We start from the raw sequence: 11484 nt of genomic DNA on the forward strand, positions 1-11484 counted from the left end.
AGAAGCTATTAATTCATAATTAATTCTACATAAGCAAAGAACAAAACTAATATAAGCAGACCAATCATTATGACATACATACAATTAGATAAGGACTTTTATCTAATTGTTACTTCCACTATTTTATTGAATATCATAGCTCTCCTATGATAAACGAGAAAATTCTAATTGATTTTCTTAGTGGGGTTGAGATCCTAATTCCTCATAAAAGCCTTGTGTTAGCACAACAAACTTTTATGAGTTCAAAGGTAGAAAACTTTTTTCAATTGCATCTCATGCAATTCTCAACATTATCTTGTCCTCTAAAATACTTATAACCTTGTGTTAGCACAACAAACTATAATGTTTTAGTTAAGTCAGACCCTTCATTTCCATACAGTCATATTTGAATAATGCTGCCCTTGTGTTAGCACAACAAAGCAACATATTAAGATGTCATAAGCATCTTAATGCACCAAGACAATATTATATCAGTCTCCATAGCAAGCCTTGTGTTAGCACAACAAACTAGCATGGATCTTGACAAAATAGTGTCGAGGCATGAAGGAAGGCTAGGAGTAGTGTTTTTCAACATTAAGCTATTCATAAAAGATAATTAACCAAATTGGCCAGGTAAGTAGGTGGGAGGCTCTCCATGCTTTTGCAACGGTCCTAATTAAGTAACCACCTTTGACACTTTCCTAGACACCAATTGATCAATTGATCCAGAATGAGTCAGCTTAAAGTATTTTGCACTACTACTTGATATAATTTTTATGAGGGCTTTATGGTCTCTTGCACATTCTATAAATGTAACATATACATACATAGCATTCCTATAGACATACTACAACATATAACATTGCATCTCATAGCATATAACAATCATATAATATTGCTATCTCATAGCAAATATGAATCCTACAACATGCATGATCATTTGATTGAACCAATAGAGGTTGTCTCTGATACAACTGTAGGGTTTCATAGCGATGTAGAGGTGTAGCGGAAGTGCGGGATTTCAAAGAATTTCTTAATAAAATCTCGTTACATCAAACCCTAATGAGCCAAGATCACCTTAATGGTAACAATCAAACAAATAAATATAAATATAGGAATAAAGGAATACCTTCAACGCTAAATCCAATATGCAGAATTTTCACGAGGTGTCCAAGTGTTCACCCTCCAATGTTGATCTACATAGGACTTGGGTTCAAGACTCTAACTCCAAAGAACTTGATCCTTGATGCTGAATTTTTCCAAAGAACTCAATTGGCTTGCTTTCCTTGCTTTCTAATTTTCTTCCTCTTTCTAAATCTTTTAAGCGTTTTGTCCTAAAGGAGACCTCCTTGTCTTGGCTTAGGACAAACTAGGAAAGAGATGTTAGAAAGAAAGAATACTTGTAAGAAAGAAGGATAAGAGAGAGAGTTGGTTTGGAATGCGGATGATTAAAAACCCCGGGAGCGCACTCCTATTTATAGTTGGCATGGGGATGCATCACCAAAAGATGCATCCCATCCAAATGCCTCATCATGAGGAGGCGTGCGATTAGGAGGCGCACCCATAAGGAGGAGACGTATCCAAAGATGGGGCGCTATCAAATAAAAGGAGATGTATTAGATAAGTATGAAACGCCTATCAGTTAAGAAGTTAGTTGTGTTTCATCCTTATCCAACCAAGAGGCGCCTCTTCATGATACGCTAATTCAATTCATGCACTCAAAATGCTTCTCACGCCATCATCCTCACGCCATTCATTGGTTATCTCATCATCTAACGCAAGGTCCGCCGTACCGGTACCGGTCGGCGTACCGGTGGCCGGCCGGACCGGTACGGTACCGGTCCGGTCCGGTCCGTACCGGCCGGTACCGGTGGTTTCAAAAACCACAGCGCGCGGCGCTGTGGTTCTAAAAAAAAAAAATCGTACCGGTGCGAACCGGCCGGTTCGCACCGGTACGAGGCCCGTACCGGCCGGTACGGGCTCTGAACCGGCCGGTACGGGCCCGAACCGGCCGGTACGCACCCGTACCGGCCGGTTCGGATAAAAAACCGGAAAATACCGGTTTTTTATCCGTTCCGGTACCGGTCTAGGACCGGACCGGTACGTACCGGCCCGTACCGGCCGGTACGGGCCGGTACGGCATTCCATGATCTAACGGTTGATGATGATCCAAGGGTTCAAATCCAAGGCGCTTCACCTCAATCCCATTGTGTCTTCATCCAACGGCTGATGAAGATCCAATGGTCCAAATCCAAGGCGCCTCACCTCAATCCCATTGTATCTTCATCCAACGGCTGATGAAGATCCAATGGTTATGAGTGAAGGCTCTATCTAACCCAATCCAATTGGGTTCAAATCAAGGTCCGCCGTATCGGTATCGGTCGGCGTACCAGTGGCGGCCCGGACCGGTACGAAATCGGTCCCGTACCGGACCGGTACGAAATCGGTCCCGTACCGGTCTGAACCGGTGGCGTACCGGTCCGAACTGGTCCCGTACCGGTCCGAACAATAAACTACCGGTACCGGATTTCACGCTGATCCGATACCGGTCCCAGGCCGGACCGATACGGCAGACTATGGTTCAAACCAACTCACCATTATGTCTTCGTCCAACGGTTGATGAAGATCTAATGGTCAAAAGTGAATGAGTCATCAAACATAATCCAATTTGGTTCAAACCAAGCCAATTAGGTGCCAACTCTTGGCCAACCCAAACCAGGATATGATCTAATCAAATTAGATTAATCCAAATCAAGAATCAGATTCGAATCCAATTCAAATCAGGAGCTAGGGTTTGCAACACATGCTAGCATGTTCATCTTGCAAACATTGTCTAATCTAATTAGATCCTTGATCAGTTTTCTTGTGTGTGACCCATTGGGTTCCATATCTAGCCAACAGTAGGTGCAGGAGCTAGTTGTCCTAACTTGATTAGAACTCTTCTAATCGATTTAGGTCAAAACTGTGCGAACCCGAACTTAACAATTACAACCCTTTCTAATTAGTGATCGAATTAAACTTTTTAATTCGATCAAATCTACAAGAAAAAATTGATGTCTAGCAACGTATCATGTCTATCCAAAAGATATGAAATTTGGTGGAAATACCAAACGTACCCTTCAGTGGCAAGTTATCGTGCAATTCAATGCTTCAATCATACTGCATCCTGAATATGATACGAGTGTCGATCTATGTCAAACTCAATTACATATTCATGTCTCTCTCAATCTTCTAATGATAATTCGAATAATAAAATATTAGAAATTCTTTCTAATTTTCATTCTACTTTAATCAAAGATTTTCTGAATTATCATATGATTAGAGTAAGTAGGATGCGGTCTACTCTTATTAGAAGTGATTGATTTCTTGTTGATCTACTCATAATCTTTGTACACAATTCACCATATTCAGAAGACCTACACAATTTATTGTCATGAATGAGTGTAAACCAAAATATGGATTCATGTACACAAGATACCATGGTGATCTTAGGTCAAAGGATCAGTTGCACAACTTCCACTAAGAGAATCATCTTTTGACATATAAGTAAGACTCCATAAGATATTCTCTTGGCAGGTCAATTCAGTGCACTCATTCATTTAATGAGCATCCACATCTTTGTATTAGTGTCTCCACACAAGTGACTGTGAGATCAATCACCCTCTGCATCGAGCATACATAAGATGTGCTAGTCTTACCGGTAGCATTGATCTCCGACTCAATGTACCAAAAAATTAGGAATATCTTAGATTAGGGTCTTAGAGTTTTAGGTCTCACTGGCATGATCTCATCATAGCCTTAAAACCATTGCCCTAATCTATGGGGTTCATCACAAATATAAGATACAACAAATAATGAAACATAATGCCTTTTATTTATAATCAAAATGTCATGTACATGATCTGAAAAATAAAAGAAATTCTATTGTAATACAGATTGCGGTTGGCTTTTAGGGCACTATTCTTTCAGCGGAAGGAGATAAGGGCACTCGGGCCGAGGATGGAGCATGCTGAGCTTCGGAGACAGAAGGCCGAGGCTCACGTGATAACTGCTGCGCAGCGACAACAAGAGGCCGAGGAACAGGCGACAATTGTTGAGCAACAGTGGCGCAAGGCCGAGAAGAAGGCTGCAGTTGCCGAGCAGCGGCTTCGAAGGGCCAGAAAGAAGGTACGGGCAGCTGAAGTTCTGATTAAGGACATGCTCGCCCAAATTCAAGATATGGAGGTCGAGCACTCTCAGGCTTGCTCGTCCGCCGTAGGCCGTATCTTCGAGCTCGAAGCTGCTCTGAATGGCCAGCGGGACGAAGTTGAGGCCTTGAGGCTGGGGGGCGCGCGACTTGCCTGCGAGGCCGTTAAGAAGTTTCGTCAGTCGGTGGAGTACGTTGACGAGTTGGCAAAGGGGGCTACTAGTGCCATGATCCAAGGCTTTAAAAATTATCGTGGTCAAGCCCAATGACTCTGCCTTGCAGTCGACCTTAGTGGCCTTAAGCCGAATCTGGATGAGGTTGTTGAAGTGATCGGGGGTGCCGCAGAGATCATCCCCGAAATTAGGCCAGAGATCATCCCCGAAGTCGCCACTGGGACGAAATCAGAAGCCGTTCTTGAGGCTGGCCTTGAGGTTAGTGTAGAAACCACTCCTGAGGCTACTATCGGAACGAAAGCCGCTCCTGAGGTCAGTGTAGAGGTCGTTCAAGTCGACTAGCTTTTATTTTTATTTTTGTAAAGTCGGCCACCTGGGCCTTTTGTATTCAACCCAACCTCGAGGTCGGGCTCTCTTGTATTTGGCCCTTGGCCCTTTTTGATACCAATAAAGTATGCATTTCTTTCAGCACGCTATACCTTAGACCAAGTATTTGTGCTTGTTTTGCTTTGTCTTTGAAATCTAACTAGGCATTTGAGCTTGTCCTATTTTCTGTCTGGTTACCAAAATTCGAACTGCATAACTTAAGTTCGGGCCTATCTTGCGTAGCAGGAGATATGTCGGGTGTTTGCCGAAGTCTTCGTGCTCGGCATTTACTTCCAGCTTGGAGATAACCCTGCAGTCGAATGAGCTTGCAGCTCTTTATTTGATATCGCAAGTCACCTTGAACCTGGCTCGAAGGGCGACGTTGGTGAACAAGGAAAACCGATTTGAGACCAGCTCGAGAATAGAAATCCCCTCGAGGATCGGCACCAGCTGGAGAATAGAAGTCCGCTCGAGGGTCGGCACCAGCTGGAGAATAGAAGTCCGCTCGAGGGTCGGCACCAGCTCGAGAATAGAAAATGCCCCCATCTGGATCAGGGCACCTTGTAGATTGCTGCGGTGGGGGGAGCTCTTCAGCGGCTCCCTGTTGATGCCGCAGAGTGCCCTCCACTTAGATCGGGGGCGTACTTGTAAATCCTTGTCGTCGCGAGGCTCTTTGGCTCTCGGTCGATGCTGCAGGGCGTCGCGAGCCGAGCTTGAGGGACGACTTTGCAGATAGATCCTGCAGTCGCGAGGCCCTTTGGCTTTCGGTCGATGCTGCAGGACGTTCCGAGCCGAGCTCGAGGGACGACTTTGCAGATAGATCCTGCAATCGTGAGGCTCTTTGGCTCTCGGTCGATGCTGCAGGGCATCCCGAGCCGAGCTCGAGGGATGACTTTGTAGATTCGTCGATATATAACTCGTGTTGCGGAGGCAACCGGAACGTGTCGAGCCCATTAAGGCATTTAAGAGACGCTTTGGAGAAATTCTAGAGGGTAACTTTATTAATTGACCCGTTCTGGGATTTAAAAATCATGACCTGGAGGGGCTAAAGTTCCATTCGGGGGTTGTAGCTTACATCCCGGGTCGTCAGACCCGGATTGATGGGGGTGCAGCCTCTTTTCTACCCCCAAAGTCAAGAAGCAGCTAGCATGTGGGATGCACGTGTGCGGTGTTGATGGCGCCCACGTTGAGACGATTGTCATTGGGCCCGTTGCACAGCTCCGAGCTCTGTCCCTCAAGCTCCATTCTGTCGGCTTGGCTACAGACAAACCGACTCGACAAACCTTGGCGGACAATCGCTTCAATCTTATCATGGAGCTGGTAACAGTCCTCCGTGTCATGACCGTGGTCTCTATGGAAGCGGCAATATTTGTCCGAACACTTCCGCGACCCCAATGGTCGCATCTTTAGTAGAGGTCGGATGTAGCCGTGATCCTTAATTTCCATGAGGATTTCTGTCCAGGAGGATATGAGGGGAGTGTACTTTCTGAAACTTTGGAGGGGGGCATATTTACCGGACCTCCAGGGGGATCTGCTTAATCGACGGTGCTCCTTGTGGCGCTCCGCAACTTGATCCCGGAGCATCTGGATTTGTCGCCCCACTTCCTCGATTTTCCTATCGAGCTGATAGATGAGGCTCTTACCAGCTGAAGGCTTTGAACAGCTGCGGTAAGAGCTTGGACTTGCTGAGCGAGTAGGTAAAACTACTCTGGCTGGACTTGAGGAATCTGGTCCGCTGGTGCAGGCGTTGCAGGGGGTGGACTTTGAAGGGAGTGGTCGGGCGATGGTACCCGGCTACTCGATGCATTTGGAGCTCCGTGACTCCTTAATCTTATGGTCGCGACTCAGGCCCTTCCTCTAACGCCAAATGTTGTGGTTCAAATATGGCCAGAGGGTGACCATGCCGAAGGAGTCAAGGGAGCCACTAGAGTGTTGAAGAGGATGAGAGCCACCTCCCGCATGACGGTGTACCTGCACAAAGCCTTACTGATGCTTCCGGTAAGGGTCCTCTAATGATCAAGTTAGAGTGGAGCTCAGTTGGTCTAGCCAAAAGTTCCTTAGACGTTACCTGATGGGACTATTTATTGTTCCTGTAGGGGCACCCAAATGGCGGAGATATGGCCCGTTCCCATCATGAGTGGGGATGGCACGCAGCCAGAGTTTGCTTGTGGCGTACGGTGCCATCCGTCCTTGTAAACGGTAAGGCGTTGACAGTCGTAGCAGGGTATGGTTGGAGTAGAAAGGCATTGTCCTTGACTGTCGCTGGCCATCAAGCAAAACACGGCGCGAAGGTGTTTACAATGTACGGCCACACAGGTAGGCGTAGGTACGCAAGTGGATGCGGCTGTTGGCGAGGCTGGGCTCGGTGAGAGGTTACACCACATATTTGATGAGGTCGGCTTAGCTTCCTCAATAAAGCGCTCCGAGCTGGAGGCTTGAGGTGGGTCGACGAATACACAAGGCGCCCCAAGCTTGGTTGGGGTGGGTCGGCGAATACAGAAGACGCCCTGAGCTTGGTCGGGGCGGGTCGGCGAATACAGGAGGCGCCCCGAGCTTGATCGGGGCGGGTCGGCGAATACCTGCTGGCACCTCGAAGATGAAGAAGCTTTTGGGGCATCCCGAACTCGGGCTCGAGACGTCATCATAAGCGTCAGAAGGTTGTTGTAGGTCGCAACAGTGGAGAGATTCGGTCGAGGTCGACTGTGCCTTCGGCAAAGTCCGAGCTCAGACTGGCTCTTAGCGGAGCCGATGTGCGGCTCAGTCGGTGCTGGGGCCTATTTGGCCGAAATTGGGTAGTCCCATTGTTGGGAGCATTGACGATCTATTTTGCCCTCCATCATATGCTAATAAACATAGGCTTGATTTAACATGGAAGAGCAGATTGTATAGGAAATGAAGATACCTGCTGGGGAAGAATTTGGTGATTGGAATATTGTAGGAGATAGAATATTTGAGTTTGCAATAATATGTAATTTAGGAGATACATTCTATAAGATGAGAATTGGGCGCTTAGATAATTCTAAAGCTGGTAAAGTTTGTTAAAAGCATATGCTCTCTCTTCTGGAATATGGAGTGCATGGGTCATTAAAGTTACAGAAGGATGGAGCTCATATTATATAACATTGGTTAGTGGTTGTTTTGCAGGTGGATCTCCCTCCCTTTCTCTCAAAAAAGACATTAGTCAGTGGTAGTTGATGCAGGTTTTAAGCCCATAGCTTAATGATTTAGCTATTTCATGACATAAAATACTTACGGGTGTGTGCATAAAAAAGAATCAAGAAAGAATGTACTTAAAGCTATCTACTTGAAGCGGAAAAGTTAGAGGTTGAATGATGTCAAAAATGGAGTAGAATGTAGACATAGTTTCGATGAAAATAATGAAGGCTTTTGTTATCCTCTTTTTAGATGAAGTTATATTCCTTTAAGAAACCTAATGACTTTGAATATTATCTTTATCAAGACTTTAAGTACTGACCAGTACGAGGCGTATCTTACCATACCATTAGGGAACTAGTACTTGGCATGCTCCCTATACTGACACTGCTCTTATATTAGATGCTTAAAGAAGGTAACAAAAAAGGATATTCTATGGGTTGAGATTATGGCATTAGCTGGATAGAAAATTCTAGAGTTAGTAGGGGGCTTGGTTGCAAGTTTCAAAGTGCTGGCCATTTCTGTTTTATGCAGCTCAAAAGACAGTATCTTAACCTCATGCTATTTGTATATGGATGTGGTTCCTTGTTGATGAAATGGTTAGATCTCTGCATTGGGATATGAGTGTTCATCTCTTAATTTGATGACAATTTACTAGCACAAAGCAATAAGCTTTCTATAGAACTTATGTTTTTTCTGCTTCCTTAGCAAAAGATTACTCAGCACTGAAGGTTTTCAACGACAGAAATGAAAACTACAATGTGCTACCGCAATTTCTTTCATTTAATAAGCTCACTTTTAAGGATGAAATATGTTAAGGACATGGTGGATTTGGTATCCAAATTAGAGAAATACTAGCATTCTGGAGTTCTGCTCTGAACAAGTTTAAGCAGAAGACTTGAATATTACGTACTCCAAAAATTTGTACTTATTCCTAGAGATATCACTGCCCTGCTTACTTGCATAGGATACTCTTATCATTGTCAGCTCCTTATCCTTAACTTGCAAGCCTATTCCTGTCTTTAAGTTCTGTGTTAAGGTTCGATTACTGTAAGTGACGGATGTCAACCTGGTACCAAACTTATGTAGAAATTTTTTGGTCAAATATGGGCAAAAGAGGTGCTGCCACCAAGTCTGAATGGATAGGAAGTAGAGCATACTGTCATCGGTAAAGCAGTTTGATGTGCAACTGGGTAGCAACGCCCCAAGATAACACTGGAATTGAGAAGTTCTAGAAGAAATATAAAAAGACAAAACAGATATGTGGGACTGCATTTTTCAGAAAAATTATATGCTAAAGAGCCAAATTAAAGGACTGTATGATACTCTGTCATTGTTAGGGGAAAAATCTTTAGTTTTTTCCTCTAACTGAAAATTTTCTGGAAAAATATTTTAGGGATGCAAGCTGCATTAAGTTATTTTCTACGGAAGCATTGAGATATGAACATAGATACTTTGAAGACCATCTCACATATAAAATTTTGATTCTATGTTACTTCGTGTATTGATTTCTTGAGGAAAGATTTGGGAGACTTCTTATATTGATTTCACTTGATCATAACATCAGATATCTTGTTTTTGTTTCACCTTGATTTTATTCTTACAAGCCAGGAACTTACTTGTATCCTATATGCTGCATGCAGAAATGGTACAAATGTGCATAACATGTTACTCACCTGCAAATCCTCTGCATACAGTCAAAATGTTCGAGAGGGGGTCTTTGAAGTTGCAAATCTAATCTTGCAGCTCTTACCATCAAAGGATGGTATCGTCCTAAGAAGACTTCTGATGACTGCGGTATGTGTTGTGACCTATACATGACCACACATCCATGTTAGTCACTGTTGTAGAAGTTTGCAAGCTTTGAAATCAGATTTGTTATATTTTATCTCAATGTGGCTGTTCTGTTTCCTTTCCCCTACATTATATTTTAGAGCATATAACACATAAACCAGAAACTTGTACACATGCATATATGAACTTCAAAATGCAAATAAGAAAGGGATAACATGGGAAAGAGCTCTAACAAGGGCAAACAATAAAAACCACAGCATGGTATTTACTAAAAATAAATGTGCAGTATGTTTTTCTAAAGTGTGAATTGACTTGTTGTAACATATTAAATAGAACTATAAAAGATATATAAAATTTAAATACTAATGTCCAGATGAAGCGTGCTGACATCCTCAAACATGAAAAGTTCCAGTATCTATTTATATTCTATATGATCATCTACAGAATGTAAGTGAGGATAAAGTTGATGAGTTAAGTGAGGATAATCATCTAGGTAGTTCAGTAGCCACTGCAACTTCATAGCAGAATGCTTGATTTATAACAATGAAGCACAAGTAGGCAAATGATCTCAAAGGTAGAGGGCATCAGGCAATCTTGCAAAAGATGCATGTAATTATTGTCAGCTTTGCCATCCTAGATCTTTCTATTTTCAGAAATTGGAAGTTTGAGCTTGCCGGTCGCTTGTCCGTAGCCATGCAAGTTGTCCACTTTGTGTTTAATGCATTTGTTAATCAGGTATTGAAGGAGGCTTAGACTAACCTGGTGCTTCTTCCATTGAACAGGATGCAACATCCTTAACTGGAGCAATGATTTCTAAAGATGCAACCTTCATCCGTCAACATCTTAGCTGGGCTATTGCTGATATAATCTGCCACTGGATGATTAAGGCTGTTGGATGGAATGAAGCACTAGGCCAGCATAATCATCAAGTGATTGTGGTGAAAGGACAGCAAGAGAGGCAAATGGACCTACCACCTGCACCTTCTACATATGTCTTGCAGAAAGTCCTAAGTGACCGCCGGATGAAAGTAATATTTTACAAGGTGCTGCACGATGTAAGAGGAGATCCCATATTGATGCTCAGGTTGTCTTGGAGTTCCTTCACAATCTTTGTGACAGCTGCAGCACTTGCACTGCATCGTTTTCTTGTCTACTGCTTAGGGGCACTCTTTACCTCTGTATCATTTGTACCGAGGCATGTTGCTGTCATGTAGTAAGCTATTGGAAAAATAGAGGAAAACCGACTCTTAGTGGTTACAAAAATGAAAGATTTCTTTATGTGCACCTTAACTGTATGGACAACTATAGGTAGATGATCAAGCCGTCCGATATAGATAGAAGGTGATATGATTGGAAGATTAAAGTAAGGGAGCTGTAAACTTGGCTGACAAAATAATTTGAAAGGATATTTACTAATCTACTCGTTGACATCATGTTAACCCACATGGGACTTGCATTCGAAGCTTTGAAATTGAGACAAGCGGCAATATTGGTTGTTATCATACCTACTGGATCATGATTAGGCGTCCAGTGTCTATAGAATAAAAGAGGACAAAAATAATTCTAATGCATTTTTTACAATCCTAATAGTATCAACAATGATTTAATCCAATTGCCTTGCCAGCCTTGTCAAGGGTGGGGAACCAATCTAAAGAAATTATGATGGTTTTTTGTTGGCTTTTAGCCGTAGAGGACTGCTCTCGATTTGCTAGAGCTTTTTGTGGCTCCCTTCTAGGCTTTCCCCCTTGCCTCTATTTCGCCTGCAGACACTCGGGACAATCATGCTTTTTTTTTGTGACGAGCTCTATTTATCACGATCGAAGCTTTTCATAT

The 11484-nt window shown here is 43.4% G+C and overlaps 1 protein-coding gene across 4 annotated transcripts in view; it reads left to right on the forward strand.

The window, feature by feature from the left end:
• Positions 1-10941, forward strand: part of LOC103719633 (uncharacterized protein slr1919-like) — a 28127-nt gene extending 17186 nt beyond the window's left edge. For 3 of the 4 annotated variants that reach the window (XM_039115282.1, XM_026809630.2, XM_039115283.1), the window contains 2 exons: positions 9501-9654; positions 10434-10941. In XM_039115282.1, the coding sequence (XP_038971210.1) occupies positions 9501-9654; positions 10434-10865 (586 nt within the window). In that variant the 3' untranslated portion in view covers positions 10866-10941. The remainder of the gene's footprint in view (positions 1-9500; positions 9655-10433) is intronic. The other variant, XR_003388074.2, reaches the window with a different exon arrangement.
• Positions 10942-11484: the final 543 nt, after the last annotated feature.

The sequence above is a fragment of the Phoenix dactylifera genome, chromosome 18 (assembly GCF_009389715.1).
Source record: "Phoenix dactylifera cultivar Barhee BC4 chromosome 18, palm_55x_up_171113_PBpolish2nd_filt_p, whole genome shotgun sequence".
NCBI classification, from domain to species: domain Eukaryota; kingdom Viridiplantae; phylum Streptophyta; class Magnoliopsida; order Arecales; family Arecaceae; genus Phoenix; species Phoenix dactylifera.